The sequence below is a fragment of the Centroberyx affinis genome, unplaced genomic scaffold (assembly GCF_046629955.1).
Source record: "Centroberyx affinis isolate AG114_WGS23_722 - 3 ecotype Tasmania unplaced genomic scaffold, CSIRO-AGI_Caff_v1 ptg000647l_1, whole genome shotgun sequence".
Taxonomy (NCBI): domain Eukaryota; kingdom Metazoa; phylum Chordata; class Actinopteri; order Beryciformes; family Berycidae; genus Centroberyx; species Centroberyx affinis.
Genome location: NW_027279273.1, coordinates 145,488 through 164,285, shown reverse-complemented (window position 1 = coordinate 164,285; position 18,798 = coordinate 145,488). Strand labels below are relative to the sequence as shown.

The 18,798-nt window shown below is 40.3% G+C and overlaps 2 protein-coding genes across 2 annotated transcripts; both read right to left on the bottom strand.

The window, feature by feature from the left end:
* Positions 1-558: 558 nt before the first annotated feature.
* On the bottom strand, positions 559-11,117 carry tspan4b (tetraspanin 4b). Its single transcript, XM_071518994.1, has 8 exons — positions 10,718-11,117; positions 5,312-5,381; positions 4,340-4,531; positions 4,048-4,122; positions 2,796-2,891; positions 2,570-2,683; positions 2,139-2,221; positions 559-1,817 (listed from the first exon to the last, which is right to left on the bottom strand). Exons 2-8 carry the CDS (start codon positions 5,378-5,380, stop codon positions 1,790-1,792), a joined length of 657 nt encoding a protein of 218 aa, XP_071375095.1. The 5' UTR covers position 5,381; positions 10,718-11,117; the 3' UTR covers positions 559-1,789.
* A 2,889-nt stretch (positions 11,118-14,006) lies between these two features.
* Positions 14,007-17,232, bottom strand: LOC139643747 (uncharacterized). Its single transcript, XM_071519007.1, has 2 exons — positions 17,091-17,232; positions 14,007-16,743 (listed from the first exon to the last, which is right to left on the bottom strand). The coding sequence occupies exon 2, from the start codon at positions 16,388-16,390 to the stop codon at positions 15,041-15,043; it is 1,350 nt and encodes a 449-aa protein (XP_071375108.1). The 5' UTR covers positions 16,391-16,743; positions 17,091-17,232; the 3' UTR covers positions 14,007-15,040.
* Positions 17,233-18,798: the final 1,566 nt, after the last annotated feature.

The window sequence follows — 18,798 nt, the reverse complement described above, 5'->3', positions numbered from 1 at the left end:
GACTTGAGTATCCACACATGCACTTTTTACCATGTATTTAAAAGTTGTTTTTTTTACAAAGCCACCTTTACTGACTGTTGTAGTGAGTTGTACACTTCTGATTCAAGTTTGTGCATATACACTGCTCTACGCACATTGATGGTTCCAAAGAAGTTGAGAGATATGGTGAGCTGTGTACTTGTCTTTTCATTGTTTTACATATTTACATGAACTTGTCTCAGTGCAAAGAAGTGCATTAACTTAACTGTTCGTTTAGTCATAGAGTGGATAATGAGAATGCAACAAAAGAGACATCCACTAAGGGTTTTTAACACTAGGATACAAGAACAAAGTTTGACTTTAATTCTGTATTTATTGTCTGCAAATGATGTATATGTTTTTGAGATTTTTTTTAAACATTGTTTTCTATGAAAGTATTTATAAGAAAGATCTTTGTGTGGTCTGTGCTTTTTGCTCACTTCAGGACTGAAAGACTATTTTCATACTAGTCTTACCCTGCTAACACACAGGCCAAAAACAACAATTTACAGTTCTAGATGTAAATTTGAGCGATGTTTCTCTAATTTAAAGGAGTAATCTGGTCTATTTCCACAAATCAAATTTCATGTATCCTATATTTTAAAGGTTACAGTGTCTAACCAAAAATACGTTTTAATATCAAATAATTTCCCAAATGAAAACTTAAAACCCTGTTAGCTCTGGAGGCATGGTTACCACCACTTAGAGAACAATGTGCTACCTTTTTATTTGAATGAAGTCAACCACCAACACATTCATAACCACAGATTCATACATTTAGAGTGTAATGTTTTACATTATGTGCATTCATTTATGTCATCTGTCACACCACATGCATACTAATACATGTTTATTTGTTGAGTCCATCAAAAACCCACATTTAGATTTACAGGAAAAGGTTAGCTAAAAGTACATTAGGTTAATATTTACTTGTTCGCTGGGTTTGGAGAATGTCTTGGGATTTGCACTACAGATAATCCAAATAATTTAATGTTCATGTTCACTTCAAAAGATGATCTAAATGCTATTATAATATATATTTGGACAAAATGACCGTAGATGAACAAACTTCCAAATCAAGCTTTTTGCTAGCCCCTAACCTAAAACTGACAGACTGCACATTGTTGAAGCAGAGTTGCTTTGTAGTGTGCTAGACAATTACTCAACTACAATTCATGGGAATGTGCTAGAAGAGGCAATGGAAAGAAAAATGATTGGGACAACAGTCAGGAAAAGCCATTTGTGTGTAAATAAATGTGTTCTTGTTGGGAGCATCATGTAACAAGGGCCAAAGCCTTGGGTCACTTTGCCAGTACGCAAACATTTGAATGTGGTGCAGTTTAAGTTATTTTTCTCTTAACCATCTGTTAGATCTATTCAAATATCTAAAAAGATCTTTACAAATTTCATGCAGCAAGGAAAAAAACTAGCCACTTTTGGAAGCAGTCATTGGTTTTAGTGCAGTTTACCTTATTTCCCTCTTGCTCTCCTCTAGATTTATTTAAATTTCCACTCTGCCATGATTTTTCTGAGCAGTCAATGCTGACCACAAGGATAAATCCTGGTTCTCTCAGAGAGCATATTTAGGGGAGTTTTTTTAATCCAACGCTTTAGGGCATTTTAGACACATGGATTGAATGTTTTTGAAAATTTGGATCAAGTTGGTGGTATTTTCAGATCCCAGAGCAATCCATAATAAGCATTCCCATCCAGGAGCTTGTGAACGAAATCAGTCCAAGTACTTTTCAGCACCCCAAAATTTGGCAGTACATCAGCAGCGAGAAAGCCAGGGCCAGGATCTGACCAGGGAAGAAAAGGCACAGGTAAAAGAAATTATAATTATGCCATGAAATTAATAGTTGTCAATAGTAGAAATGACATTGAAATTGACATTAAGTTTTGACATTCTGCAAAATTAGCCATGTCCCTAAAATTTCAAAGACCAATGAAAATCCAATCCTTTGACAGCATCAAAGTGCACTGCCTGAAGTGGTTGAAAGAAAAATAATTTTCCAGTATGTACATTAAACTAGAAATATGAGAGTACTCCTCATAGTAGTAAGCAGAACAAAACTTTATTTGGCACAGATATAAATAAATGACAAATGTTAGTCAACTACCTGCACGATGCCAATACAGACTCCAAATACCAGGACTGAGGGATGTTGTCTAAGAGCCACTGCCTGGCCTTCTGGTAACATGGCTGCAGAGGACAGACGGAGACAGAGCAATTGTGGTAGGGAAAGTGTTGGAAAGAAAGGAATAAGAGCACGAGTAAAGAAAGTATGAGAAATGGTGTTGAAAATTGAAAGTACATAGCCGTAAAAATAAATTGCATTGTCATAGTATGGGCCATTCCTAGCATTCTTATAACATGTGAAGGCATTCACACACACTCGCACATCTGGAACAAATCTGGATTCAGTTGGAGAGAACCGGGCAGCTTGGAAACATCTTGTGCATAACTAGCTGAACTTTGATCCTCTAGACTCTTTGCCCTCCCGAACCCCCCCCCCCCCCCCCCCCCCTTATATGTGAGAAGCAGACTAACCTCACTCCATCCGTCAACACATTGATTTGTCCCAACAGAGCAGCAGGATGAGGGCAGTGTTCCATTCAGCACATCAAACCAATCTGTTTTGTCAGTTACTCCGCAGCACTTGAACTGGGACAGAGAGTGAGTTTGTTTTTAACACATACAGACCGGGATGTATGCATGTATAAACACAAGACAAGAAGGCATGTGTAGTTTGATCATGGGACCAAACACTCCTCACCATTTTCTGGACATTGTCCCAGGATTTCCTCAGTCCATCCTCACTTGTGTAAGTCTTCATCCCTTCCTTTAACTCACCTTGTGCTTTGGAGTCCAGCTAAGAAGAAGAGAATGCAGAAAAGAGACAAGGAAATTCAAATTTTTTTATGTGTGAATGAGTAATATAACATACTGACTGAGCTGAGTTTATTAACATTCTGACTCACAACACAAGATTGAATTATGCAGAATGTACAGTTCAAACGAACAGGTGATAAAAAAAAATGCTGGACATAATTTGCTGAATGAATTCTTTCAATCTCAGTATGTCAACACAATGAATACAAAAAACCCTTATATTACATACATGGATATGTAATCCCCTCAAGAATCACTTCACCGGATACAACAAATGCACAGGGGATCTTGGTCCTACTTAGCAACACTGTATGTATATACAGTTCTGGATCTCTACACATTACTGTATAGATATCCTTCGAGAGCCTTCTACCCCCCCCCCCCCCCCCGCCCCTTCTCTACCAGTTATCTTAAAAATGTATCTTTGATTCCAACCTTTCCAACCTTCTTTTGATAGCCAAGTGACAATCATGCTTCCTCCAACTTCCTCCATGCTTTTATTTCATCTTGTTTGGACTATTGTAATTCTCTGTATTCAGGACTGAGCCAGAAGACAATCTCCCCGCCTCCAATTAATTAAAAATGCTGCTGCTAGTCTCTCGACTAATTCCAGGAGATGAGAACATATCTTGCCCATCCTCGCCTCATTTCATTGGTTGCCTGTGAGTTTTAGAATTGATTTTAATAACAGATCTATATGTTCCATGCTTGTAGAGGGGTAAGCCTACATCCTTTCTTATTTATAGCTGACATAATTATTTTCAAAGATTTTCAAAAGATGGGAAGGGGCCCACAGAGACTGCATTTGCACAGGGCCCAGAAATTTGTGGTACGCTCCTGATTGCTGTAATGGCTTACTTTGTTTACTCATAACCAATGGATGTATCAAGAATGAACTCTATAAGCCAAATTTGTCAGTCATACATTTGTAAGGGAATCCTTACTCTGATAGGTAACTAGTAACTGCAGATGTAAAATTAATATTTGGCTTTAAATACTCAAGCACTGTAGTACTGTACTACACTACTGTAGTACTGTACTGTACCTCAACACTGTTCAGAATACTGGACATAAGCAAAAGTGCTTAGTTTCCTTACAGCTGTAGGGCATGGTGGGGGTGTAGATGGTCGGCTCACCTTCTCGTGGAAGATGTGTATGACCACCACTAGAGTCACTTCTGTCAGGACCAAGAGCAAAAGGATCACAAAGAACTGCAGAAGGACATGGAAGAAAGTTGGTGAATAAAGTATGTGTAAATAGTTTGTAAAAGTATTTTTATATAACATTCAAACTGTAAGAACCTACATTATCATCCTTGACATATTTTATTCCATTAACAACAAAATTATCTGCAGTTCTCTGTCTGTGTCTGTCTGTATGAGCCACCATTTATGTTCCTGTATTGGGCCCGTTCCCTGGACTTCTCACCGTGATCAGTAGGCAGCGCTGCTCCTTCAGGGCGCCAAGACAGCCCAGGAAGCCGGTCACCATGGTGATACCGCCGGCAACTAACAGCAGATTGGCGGCTGAGAGGGAGGGGAAGGACAGTGGCAGAGAGGAAAACTCTGCCTGCGTGAAGGACAGCCAGACCCCAACGCCAAACAAGCCACAACCTCCAAGCTTTTTAGGAAAAACACAGTATTGTACTTTAATCTCAAACCTGTATCACAACTCTCTGCATCATTCCTACACTAGAACACTAGTATGCAGGGAGCATAGTATTCAAACTTTTCACTTTGCATGCATGTCCACAATTTGAAAAGGATGGAGAATTTGGAGGCAGGAATAGTTTTTCTTCTTGTGGAGTGGATCTTTCCATTATTGCAAAAAGGACTGGAGTTGGACAAAGGAGATTTGGCAGAAGTGCTGCCTGAAGTTGGGTGAAAAATAAGGGTTACATATTTGTGTAATAGGTTATCAACTAACCTATGGGCTTGATTTTTAGTTTGTGGTCCAGTGAAACCAGTAAAACAGCAAAGGATCAGGTTCCAAGCAAGTCGAATCCAAGGCTGCTATAATATATGTTACGGTTTAAAAAGCGGTCAATGTACACACAAACCGGTCAATTTGTACATTACCCGACGTTGTGGTATGCACACATGTACCAGTGAATTTGTACATTTATGGACAGTGTGGCACATGTATACATGGACCAGCCAATTTGTAAAAAAAAAAGAATATCTGGCTTTAAATGCAGTACAGTAGAAATAGAAAGTTCCCTAAAATGAAAGAGTACGAGTACCTCTGAAAAACTGTTCTTAAGTACAGTTCTTGACTTAGACTAGATTTGTTAAGGTTTTGAAGAAGCCAAAGAGAAAACTCAAACATGGTGTATTTTTCTTAGTACATGATAGTATTATGAGCAAATACCACTTAGTTCTAAGGTGTACAAATACTAACCCAGAAGATGAGGTTAAAGACAAACATCAGATACTTGACACAGCACAGACACTTTCGAGATGCTGACATCCTGTGAGAGAAAGAGAGGAAAATGGAAAAGAATGAGAGGTCTAATTATCATGTTTGAACGATGACTTAATTCATTCTTGAAATATTTGCCATGGCACAGGTACTATGGGATGTACTGTGTGGTGGAAGTTGTCAAGTATCTAGTGTGTTTGTGGTTGCATGTGGTGTAGTGTGGTAAAAGTAATTGATTGGGGATGGTATCTTTTATGGCTTTTATGGTGTGTTTCTGTTTCCTGTGGTGAGAGTTTGGGTGTATGTGTGTGTGTACATGAGCATATTTGCAGTATAAAGTCAGCCTCTGACTGAGTGGTCCTCACATTGCCTACTGACCCCATACAGGAAGTCCAGCTGCTGACAGGAAGGAAGCTCCCTCCCGCTTGGAAGACCTAATTATACTGCTGGTGGGGCCTGAGCCATTTACCATGAACAATCCAATGGCAGGGCAAAAGTGTGACTCACAGCATAGCTCAAGGCACAACTCATTTACCCTCTTCCCAGCACCAACCAAAATCCTGCACCAAACCATAGTGGGGAATGACTAATGCCTACCATACATTAGAAGACATTTAGTCTGACACACTCCCACATTTAACAACAGTCTCAAGTCATACGTTTTTAGTCCTAGAGGTGCTCACATTTTAACATTCTGTTAAGACTGAGAATCATGCAGCGTCACACAGAAGGATTTTTCAGAGATTTGGTGGTAGTTCCTTGCTTGTATCACACAGGTTTTCAGTGCATGTGAAGGATTACACATGCTCAAAACACTGATAATGGACTATGATGTTTGAGTATGAATGAAGCTACAACATCCCCCCCCTCCACCATCTACACACACACACACACACATACACAACATGCAGAGAGAGAGATAAAGAGAGAGATAAACTCATTCTCTCCACACCTAGACCAGTTTCTCCTTGCGTTCGACCCACCAATGCCTTAAAAGTAATTATGTTATTCCTATGGCCTACGTCTACCTACCTGTCTAACTGATCACCTAACTGACCACCTGTCTGAGTGAGCTATCTAACTACCTGTCTAACTAATCACCCCTCTAACTGACCACCTGTCTATCTGACTAACCTGTCTATCTGACTGTCTAACTACTTGTCTAACAGACTGTCTAACTAAACAACTGTGTAACTAATCACCTGTCTAACTGACTAACCTGTCTAACTAATCACCTGATTGACCTGTGTAACTCGTTGACCTATCTTGCTTTCACTCTTTTTTTTAACTCTTTCACTATTTTATTATTGTTCAGAACTACTTCTGATACAACGACTGCTACTACTACTACTTCTACTGCTACTGTTGCTTACTATTTTCACTGTTGGAACAGCTGGCATCATGAGGAACAATATCAGAGAGCCGACTGACCCAGAGCAGAGGCTAGCCGTGTGTCTGAGGTAAAATAATATCAGAAGTAATAACTGACATGTCTAGTTTGTTTAAACACAGTGCCAGCTGTGCGCATTTAGTGTGAGCTGAGCGCCTTCTCAGTTCATTCAAAATTTGCATCAGGAGTGGGATAATGAAACTTAACATATAGCGTTTTAAAACTGAAGAGTGAATCACTTGGCCTAATTTCATAATTGAGACATTGATTTCCTTCTGATCAAGTTTGTAGGTGTGACATTACTTGCATCCTAGGTCCCATGGTTGCCAATAGGCACAGACAAATGTAGCCAGCTGCCTATCCAGTCGTCTCTCTACTACGGTATCGTTGCCTACTTTTTGTTGTTTTGTCTTTATTTCAACTAGGCTACATCTTTGTAAATGCAAACTTAGCTTTGAGGAGTGGCCAGAGAGATGAGTAGCCGGCTAATGACGCCAAACTTTAAAATGTTCAGCATATTTGGGAATAGCGTGCTTCTATTCAAAACTTTGATACTATTTATACTTTTTGAGATATTTCAACTTTTATGTCAAATTATTTTGTAATACACACTGCTGGTGGAATGTTCTGCTCTGTTAGAGTGGGTGATCCAATCCGCTTTCAATAGACAAATTAGCTCTTTATTTTGCTGTTCTGATTGGCTGCTGCAGCTTCTTTAGTTTGAGCAGTCATTCTACACCGCTCTAGCTGTTTCTAAAGACTTGCACTGGCTTTCACTTTGTTAGTCTTTCACTCTTTCACTTGCTTTCATTCTAATTCTTTTACTTTCTTTCACTCTTAACCATTCTTTCATTTTCGTTAGTCTTTCACTCTTTTAGTCTTTCACTCTTGCTTTCACACTTCTTTTAACTCTTACTCTTTTTTCATAAGTAGTACTTCTGCTACTACTACTACTGTTACAGCTGCTGCGGGCACCCCGGTGGCTCACCGAGTAGAGTGTGTACCATAAGGCTCAGTCCTTCCCACAGCAACCTGGGTTCAAATCCGGCCCGTGGTCATTTGCTGCATGTTCTCCCCTCTCTCTCCCATACCTTCCTGTCTCTATCAATAAAGCATATAAATGCCTAAAATAAGTCTTTAAAAAATACGACTGCTACTACTACAAGTATTACTGCTGCTCAACACACACACACACACACACACACACACGTGTCAACCCCCCCACACAGAAGATACACACATGTATACAGAAACATACACCACACACACTCAACTCAACTCTCACTTTCTTTCTCACTCTCTTTCTGTGTTCTCAAACTTAGTACTAGTTATTATGAGCTGGTTCTGGAGCTGAAAACTGCTTCACGTTATCATGGTCTTTGTGTGCTGGGTACTGGTTAGTATGGGCTGTCCTGTGACTGCTATGGTCTAGGTATTGGTTATTATGGAGTGGTCTCTGATTGCTGTGGGCTGTGTACTGATTATGGGCTGTGCAATGGTTGTTATGTACTGTCCACTGTTATTATGGGCTGTCCTGTGATTGCAACAACTTAGTGACCACCTGTGGGATAAGTAATCACCTAGGAACCACCTAGTAACACCCTAGCAACCACTAGAAACACCCTAGTTACCGCTTAATGCATCCTAGCAACCACCTAGAAATACCCTAGCAACCGCCTATTACAGCCTAGCAACCACCTAGTAACACCCTAGCAACCACTGTATATCACCTGGATATGTCCTACTAACTACAAATACTACTAAAAGTGTTATAGATCCTACTACTACTGCTACTGCTGTTGCTAATACACCTGCTGCTACCACCACAACTTCTGCTATTACTTGCTTCTACTACTACTATCACAGTAGTCCTGTTGGGACTGACACAACACTGCATGGGGTGTCAGTCCCGGGTCCCTTGGATATCTAAGATATCCCATGGATATCTTAAAAATGGCTGCCACTTTTCTTCTACGCCTCTTGCCTGTGCGGCGAGCTGGAAAACGTGCTTGTTGCTGCCCCCTCTGGCCCCTAAACAACAGATTAGCTCTGATGAAACAGGATGCAACGGGTGTTTTTTCCAGCAGCCAGAGGGTGCAGCAAAGGACGTTTTCCAGCTCGCTGCACAGGGAAGAGAAGAAGAAAAGTGGCAGCCATTTTTAAGATATCCATTTGAAAACAACTAGGACAAGCCACACAAAGGTGAGATTTTATACATTATTGCAAATACTTTCACACAATATGATCCACCCACTTAACAGATAAGGGTTCAAGGAATCCAGAAAGCTTGTCAGTTTGGCAAAATTCAATTTGTAAACCTTGCCCGGTACGCCTGAAATTTTCTGTTCCATCTACATGCTAGGTTTTTAATGCAGGGACCCGGGACTGACACAACACTGCGTGGGGGGCTATTATCACAGTTACTACTACTGCTATTACTCCTACTACTGCTACTTAAACTAATACCGCTACTACTATAAATGCTTGTACACCTATAGCCTCAACTGAGACTAAGATTGATTCTCAATCTTAGTCGCACAGGGGCTAAAACCACTGGGAGCTCCCTTTATAGCGACCCTACTTCTCCATACATGTAACAATTAAACATATACAGTACTTGCCTTAAAGCCACGGTTGTTGTCCGTCACACCGCAGCGGGGTTTTTGTCATGTCGGAGCCTGTCATTTCTCTCAAAAACAGCCTTCGGCTGTATAATTCAACTGCTCCACAGCGCCATCTATCGGTTCGGAGAACCATAGCAATGGCTAATCCATTGCTATGTGACCGATGCGCTACACCCTCCGAACCGATAGATGGCGCTGTGGAGCAGTTGAACCCCACAATTACACAGCCGAAGGCTTTTTTTGAGAGAAATGACAGGCTCGGACATGACAAAAACCCAGCTGTATTCAAAACTGCGGAATGCTTAAGAACACAACCACTGCGGTGTGATGGACAACAACCGTGGCTTTAAAGCAAGTACTGTATATGTTTAATTGTTACATGTATGGAGAAGTAGGGTCGCTATAAAGGGAGCTCCCAGTGGTTTTAGCCCCCACGAGTAGTAGCATTAGTAGTTGTAGTAGTTGGTGTACTAGCCTCAACTGAGACTAAGATTGATTCTTAGTCTCAGTTGAGGCTAGTACACTACTACAACTACTAATGCTACTACTACTACTGCTACACTATTACTATTACTGTTGCTGCTTTTACAACTGTATTACGTTTTTATTGTATTTTTTTATTGTATTTGTTTAATTTGTAGATACTGTGGTACTGATTGTTGTTGTTTATTGCCTAGCCAAATGCATAACTTTATTGTTATCCTTGATGAACAAGCTATACAGTAGGCTAATCCTGCTTCTTGTCTTTGTCAAATGAACTAAACTAAAAAGCTACTATTACTACCATTGCTACTTCTACTATTAGTGTTACTTTTAGTCCATATACTTTTAGTCCTACTACTGCTGATATTACTACTACTACTTTTACAACTGCTCATACTGATACTACTTTTGAAAACATTATTATCTATTCTTCAATGTATTGACTAGCACAGGACATTTGACTAACAAATAAATTAAATAAATACATTTTTACCCTTTCTAGTTTTGAAATTTTTGTGCTTTTTAAATTTAAGACATTTTGTGTCCCTCACTCTATGCCAGAGGGAACAGAACTACAAGTGGAACATGTTTTGCACGGGGAAGGTGAAGAAACTATACATACAGTACATATTTTCACGCGAATAAATGAAAACAAAATATGTTAGTGATGAATTACTAGTGATGAAATAAGCAACCATTGAAAACTTAACAACACTGAATTTGGAACATGGGACTTAATGGAAGTTGGGCTGGTATGAGTAGCTTGCTAATGTTGAGTCAGAGTATTAATGAAGGAACCTGGACAGTCGCCTTCAATCAAAGCCTTCATACACAATATTGAGTATCTGCATAATTTGTGCAAACATCTGCTGTTCAAATGGACTTTACCTGGAAGCTGGGTTTCACAGGTTAATCAAAAATCTTTTTCACGGTCCTCTTCTTGACTGTGTTGACCCCGGTTTAAGTTCTTTACTTCGTTTTCCTCTTAAAATATTATTTTGGGTTGGAAACTGACATCTACCAGCTGGCCTCTTCCCTTTCCTCTCTTCTTCTTTGTATTGTCCTCCGCTTTTAGACTCTTCGTTTTTCTCACCCCTCTCTCTCTCTCTCTCGTAAATAAGTTCCTCGATTTTTAACTTGCTAGATAAATGTAATGACTTTCTGTATTTAGCTTTCCATCTGGGTTTGCTTATCCTCTCTTTTTTCCCCTTCTGTTAACAGAACTCTCTCTCTCTGTCTCTCTCTCTTGCTTTCCCCCTCAATCCTTTCCAGATGTCTGTGTTGTTGCCTCCCTCCTTCCCTCTGATTCCCTCCCCTTCCCGTTTCTTTCTGTCTTTTACCCGTCCCTCCTCCAGCCCACAGCCTTCAATCCTCACCCCATCTCCATTACCCCCTCTTTCTTCTTTGACTCTTTCCAGACCAATTTTTATCACTCAGCTTTTCTCTGTTGTCCTGTTTCCTCTGTCTTGTTATTGTTCTCCTACATGCGTGCACACATTTGTTCCCGTGTGTGCGCGCACACACACACACACACACACACACACACACACACACACACACACACACACACTTCCTCCCCTTCCTGACCAAATGGTGGACGAGGGGCTAACTGTGGGGGTTTGCCCAGGGTAAAGTGGAACATTTCGCTAATGAAGCATGTTGCTTGTCTCTACCTTTTCCTTGCATTAATGGACAACATTGCTCTGGTCTTTACTGTTCATACAGCCGGGAGCCTCAAATAGTCTTTTTAAACCCTTGTTTTTAGTCTTTTTAATGTCTCAGCCACTATCAGACTAGATGTGGCCAAAATGGATGTGTAACAACAACGTGTACCTGCTCTTGTACTCATGGAAGATGTTTATACTGTGTTGGTGTTGTTTTGTTGTTGCTGTTGCTGTTGCTGTTGTGGTTGTTGTTGTTGTTGTTGTTGTTGTTCTTAACGTTTTAATGTGTTTTATGTCATTTTTTACTGGCCACTTGTGGGATAATAAAGATAAACTATATTTAGTTTGGTTAGGATGTTATGATTCATGTATCTATTATGACAGACAGACACACCACACACATGCACACACACACATCCACATTCATCCACACTGCACAAACATTGTATCGACAGTTTTTGAATGTAAGAGAAATTATCACCATGTTATGTTAAAGTAAACATCAATTATGTAGTTAGAATGTGATTCTCAGAAGAGACAGAATGGACAGGCAGATTGTCTGCCGCCCTAGTTGCTGGTAAGGCCCTAGTGAAGGGATGGAAAAGGACAAAAATAAAGGGCTGTAGTTGTATAAGATTTTATCCCCATAGGGCTCAACTTGCCCTATCATTATGCTTACGTGTTGTACTTGTAAAACTGTATTAGTTGCAGAAAATGTTTTAATTTCCATGAATTCCCAACAACCTTACATATACATAGCAATTATTATTTGAAATTAATACACAATGAAAGTTTATTTTCCACTCATGTGACTTTTACCGGTGCTGTGTGTGATGTAAGCAGATGGTGATCAGAGTTGGGCGTGGCTTCTCATAAATTGGCATGTAACTTCTGAACAGAATCACAACACCATGAAACTCTGCTAGAGGGCGCGACTGCCCCTGCCCTTTTTGCTGTGCCGGAGCGCCCTTTTTTTTTCTTTTTCTTTTTTTAGCTATATACCTTTATTTAACCAGGGTAGGTCCGTTTTTAAGATTTTTGGCATTTTCGCCTTTATTGACAGGGCAGTAGAGATTGACAGGAAAGACAGGGCAAAGAGAGGGGATGATGTGAAGCAAAGGGGGGGGTGCCCCTCTTGAGCCACTCAAGAGGTGCACTTGAGTGGCTCAAATGCCCATCTGGTGCGACCTTAGGGCAAAAATGAAGCTTGTTTTTTTCTACTGTAGGGCAGCCTAGTAGAACATGAGACCCTCACTTTTTTCATCTGAAGGGGCATTTTATTGGGACAATTCCATGCTTCATTTTTGTGCTAAATTCACAAGGAAACGTGTGTTTTCTCTACCACAGGTGCCACTAACAGCTTGGTTGATGCACTGACTCACTGTTTACCACATTGGTCTGTGTCTTACTGTAATGCAGCAGTCAAGAAAGGCCATGCGCCACCTACTGGGCTAGATAAATTGCATCCTGCAGCATCCAGGCAGAATCTGTATACAATGAAACTGCTGTGCTGTCTTGGCCTCAACACTGTAATTAAGAAAACAAATAATAAAGTATTTGCCAGCTAGCGCTGTGTTATTTTCTCTAGCTAGCTTATAATCAATCTAGTATTTTCTTTGATGGTTTTGGTAAGCTATTGATAGCTAGCTTTGAAGTTTAAATGAGGCATCTAGCTTGAGTTGAAGCTAATGTTACAGTGGCAAATAAGTGCCAGCTAGCAAGTCACTATAGGCCTATAATTTATCTTTAGCTAGCTATCAATAATATATCTATGTATATACCTTATGCAGACCCGTCACTATGGGCGGGCCTTATAGTGCAGGAACAAACCCTCAAAAAGGGCCTTAGTTTTTGTTCTACCCCTACCCGGGGTAGAACAAAACATGACCTTGTTTTTTCATAACTTTGACATGTCCCCTTCATGAAATCGATGGTCATAATTTTTCTTTTTACTGCAAAAGTCATTAAATTCATCACTGAAGTGATTCACCACATAGGCAAATTAGTGCAAAAAAAACAGAATGTCAAAATATGGTTCTATTGTGAATCAGCAGCCTTTTATATAAGGCCTTATTATAGGCGGAAATATCAATTTTATATATATCATATCAAAGTTAATTTTTCTGAGAAATACTCACTTCTAATCCTAATCCTAATCTAATAATACTATAATCAGTACCCAATTATGCTAATAATTCATTTCAGGTAGTCACTGACATTGTCTCATCAAAAACAAGAAGTAATAGTTTGCCACTGAGCACTATTATTGTGACTATCCAGTGAGTATAACCCAAAAAAGTACACAAAAATGCCTGCCTTGTAACAGGGAATACCAAGTTGATCCCATGTTTTTTTCACTGCACCAAAAAGTGTGCTATTTACATTGTGTGTGTGTGAAAGGTAAAGACAGGAGATCACAGAGTTGTGCAAACATTTTTGCCTGTCGACACACGCCTGTCGCACATTTTGAAATTATGTATCCCCCCCCCCCCCACACACACACACACACACACACTTTTATCAATTTATTTATTTATTTATTTGTGTTTTGACACAGACTTTTATTGCAGATACTACTATCACCTACTTCAGGTCCACGGTTTCCTGCCCATTTGGTTTTGGAGTAGACCCTATATGGGACGGTTTTTCACTGGAAATTTTTGCACTGGAAATTTTAACATGACCTGGCAACCCTGTCCTCTTAGTCAGGACTGTCCCTGGTTATTACAATAGATTGATTATTGATGATAGTTAGCTAACTTAGCCACCTGTCTGTTCCAAATCCACTTTCCAGACTGATTCTACTGTGATTCTACTATCACTCTGAGCCTGGGGAAGAAAACCCATTCCGTTCAGAATGTTCAGTAGGCTCATCATCATTATCTATCTTGCACTGTCACACTAGAATAATAACATCTAGCGTTGGTCAGCCTCTCAATGTAAACACACCAGGAAAGAGAGAGACATACACCAGAAGAGAGAGACACACGCCAGATGAGAGAGAGAGAGAGACACCAGGGGAGAGAGACACACACACAAGGGGAGAGAGATACACCAGGAGAGACACCATAAAATACCATAAAGGATTAACAGTGTACTCTTGTTTATCCCATCACTATTCAAGAGCTAAAACAAAAACTGAAAACTCTTAGAAATAAGGCCAGTGGAACTGATCTCCACAATGGAGGCTCAAATGATGTTTCAACACAATACAATTTATATGGAATGTTATTCCAGAGGTGTTTGTGCATTATTGAATAAGGAGGCCTCCATGAGGGCTCATTTCCTACACATCAGTATAAGAGGGCTTGACTTGAAAACTAGCCACTGGCCAAATACTGGTAAATATTGGCCATGGTTAATAATTCTATTTGTTCTACAAAATATTTTGTCAGTCATTTCTATTCCCAAAACTACTTTGGCAGCTATGACATTAGACTGATCAATGACAATCTTAATCCACTTGCCAGTTGATGAAAAAAGATACTCATCAATGAAACTATGACAGATGGTCATCATTTCCTCCATCAATGTATGTGAACCATTTTCAAACTGCTGTTGTTAAGCAGAATGTTGTCCCTTCATCCATCATGGTTAGTCCATTCCACTCTCCTATTTCCTTCTCTCCCAACTCCTTTTCATTCCCTTGTTTCTCTCCTTCGGTGTTAGTCTTATTGGCTGGTTTAGGAGTTTCCTCCTCTGTGTCCTCATCAATGTACAGCAGAGTTGCCTCCACCCATTCCTTCACTTTCTTTGACCCCACCTCTCCCACTCCTCCATTGGGTCCTTCCCTCTCTGTCTCATTGGTGATGAATGTGCTCAGTACTAGGTCCACTTCGTCCCTTTCGTTCTCCCCTTCCTCTTCCTTCACTCCCCCCTCTCCTCCGTTGCACTCCTCCCACCCTCCAGCCCCAACCAGTTTCACCTGCCCTGCCCAGGTATCATCCTCCACCCCTTTGGGCCGATGGCTGCTCCGTATGCTGGAGCCAAAGTGCTTAACCTGGCTCTGCCTCCTCCATTTCATGAGCAGGCAGATGCAGAGGACTCCGCCAACACATACCACACCAGCCAGGAAAATAACAGTTATGATCCAGAACAAACTGGGCTTAACTTGGTCCGTTATGAGGACTGGAGCCAGTGTTAACCCAGAGGTATAGGGGATGGCGGTAGTAGCAGTGAGTGTTGGCTGGGCAGAAAGGCGATGGGGAATGCCATAGACCAGAGGGGAGATAGGTGAATTGGTAAGGGCTAAAGAGGATGGCTTTGTTGTGGGAGAGTCTGCAGTGCCAGCTTTGGTGGAATGACCAATGCTTGGCAGGACTGCTGAGGTAAGGGATTTATTAGTAGTGGGTGGCAATGCGGTGGTGGCTTTGGTCAACACATCGACTGTGGGATCCAGACCATGAGTGGTGGTAGTAAGGGACAGAGTGCCCTCTGTGGCATGAGGGGAGGCTTCTGAAGCAGCAGATTCACTAACTGATGAAGTTGCTGCAGCTTCCAACATGGGCATTGCTGCTGTAGTAGTTTCAGTAAGCACGGTTTCCACAATTAATCTATTGTGGGTAGACGCTGAAGAAAAAAGAATCATTGCACCCGAAGTTGGTTCTGCAATATTGGCAGCTTCAGTCACAGAAGTTGGTACTCTAGTTGTTGCAGGTAGGACTGTGATAATGGCATCCATGATAGGTGCATGTGTTACCTCAATGTGATGATCAGGTGAGCTCACTATCTCAATGTAGGTAGGTAAGGTGGTTTCCTTAGGTACGTCCTCGGATATGGCAGATGTAGGGAAATAACCAGATGAGGATAAGTCCAGGCTTTGAATAAGGGGTAGAGTGAGGGATAGAAGCAGAGTGCAGAGAGTAGACCCACTTGGAGCCAAATTTGGTGGTGACATGATTCTATAAGGAATCAGAGTTTGGTTTACTTATCGGATAGGGTGACTTTTTTTCAGAGAACTCTTGGTGGGTTAGAGCAGAAACTTGTGCAGCCCAGCACAGAGTCACTTCATCTCTTAGTCTGTTCTCTCCTTGAAGTCTTCTAGTCTTCTTGATGGTTAAAGGCAAAGGGTGACTTAAGAGTTGAGTGTTTACTGTGCTCTTTCAGTGTCTTTAACCATTCGCTGTGGTGTGCTATGCAGGAAAGACACAGCCCTTTGTTTCCTCTTTCCGCCTTTGCTCTTGTTTTCTGTTGGCTTTTTCAAGAGTTGCATGAGAAATTGCAGCATCGATGCAACTACCAGCTTGTGGTCTGCAGACAGAGAAAGTAACAGACTGAATGATACTAGAGATAGTTTCTAACTAAAAGTGGCTTCTAACTAAAACTACCTGTTGCTCATTGTTTTGTTCACTTTCCTAAATTTGAGGAAGTAACCAATTCTTGTCTGCTACCTCACAATATGTAACGATTAGCAATATGAATATAAACTTTTTTCTATGTGTGACAACATAAAATAACTTTCAACCCCTTTTCTGCATTTGTATCATCAAAGACAAATACAGACAACAGTGTTTTGTTTTCATCCTATAAATAAAACAGCAATGGTTGAGAAGAAAAATGGTTGAGAAAAAAGCAAAGAAAAAGTAAAGTTTACTTACCTACTGTACGTGTGGTTTGGTGACTTTTAAGACCCAGGTCACATCACCGAGGACTAATACACATACAAAACGCCTTTCCTCTTTTTCTACTGTTCAAACCTATTTTCTTTTCTTTCTCACACTCTTTCCTCCCCTCTTATCATCTCTTTGTGCAGTTCTGACAACAGTTTTGACAGCAGTTCTGGTAAGTGCTGAGATAGGTGGAGCTGGAGAGCTGCCTAGATGCTTTGAGCCTAGTCTTCTATCTGTTGTCCTGCCTATTTGTAGAATTAACTTCTCATTTTTCTCAAGCAAAGGGAACCTGACATGTTTTTACATTGGTAAGCACTTTCATGCTTGTGTGTGAGTGTGTTTGCATGATTTGGGTTCACTGAAGTACAGTAAGGTAGTTCGCCAAACACTGTCACAATTTAATATAGACAACAGTGCAGCAGATGGAGATGCTGTAATAATTTAACACGACTGGTCTTAAGCTCATATTGCAGCACATTGAGTTGTTTTTATGTACCGTACATATTCAACTCATACTTCTAACCTATAAGAGAGTAAGTGTAAAGTAAAAAAAAAAACCCACATTATTTATTTATCTCTTTTTATAGTGCTCTTCATAGGTAGATGTTTTTAGGGGAAATTTGCTGTGATAGCAACATTACTACCTGGGAGCCGTGCAGTACAATCACAGTCTTGTACTGTTGGCCTCCAGGAAGCAGGAAGCTCTGCTGAAGCAATTGTTGGTTAAGCACCTTGCTCAAAGGCACCTCAACAGTAGTCAAGAGAGGGGAGATGGGAGAATGTAAGCCATTTACTTCCCCCACCCAGTAATGCAAGGTGTACAAAAACATTCTTTACTCAAGTCAACATGTAGTAGCTTTAGAAGGCTTGCACCAAATAAATGTTGATGCTATACAAGAGCAGTCCTACTTCTACCAAGCTTGATAACTAGACCACAATATGAGACATCCTCTTTTCTACACTGTTGAGAAATAATATTTCAAAAATCTGAATCATTCAATCACATCAATCTTTGGGAATTGGTGCTATGAGGAGAGGGAAGGGAGGGGAGTTAGGGATGTATGTATGTATGTATGTATGTGTATGAAAAAGAAAAAACACACATATATATGAATGTATTTTATATATTTTATATGATTTAATATATTATTATTATTATTATTATTATTATTATTATTATTATTATTTTTGTTTTGTTTTTCCCTCAAATATCTAATGTCATTGTCAACGTACCTGCATCCTTCACATTGGAAAAAAAAAAAAAAAAAATCACTCATGGAGCATCTTGCCCTTGCACAATGCATATTTATATATAAATAATCTAAACTCAACTATAAACATAAAATATCCATAGCTGCAAAAGAGTCCACTGTTTCATGGTCACCTGGCATTATTCAAAGTAAAAAGTTATAGCCGCACTCCCATAGCTCCGATGCAGAATTCTTTATTGTGTAAAAACAATAGTGGACAATGTTTTCAATACAAAAACACGCAAAATATATTTACAACTTTACAAAAAAGGTTTGAGGTCAAAGTCTACATTGAGGCCGAGAGGGGCAAGGGTCTTGAGGTGGTGGATCCAAGCTGCCTCTCGCCTCAATAGTAGAGTATCCAAGTTGCCCCCTCATCTGGGCAACGTGACCTTTTCAATTCCTATGTAGCGGAGAGAAGAAACAGGATGATTAGCTTGAACAAA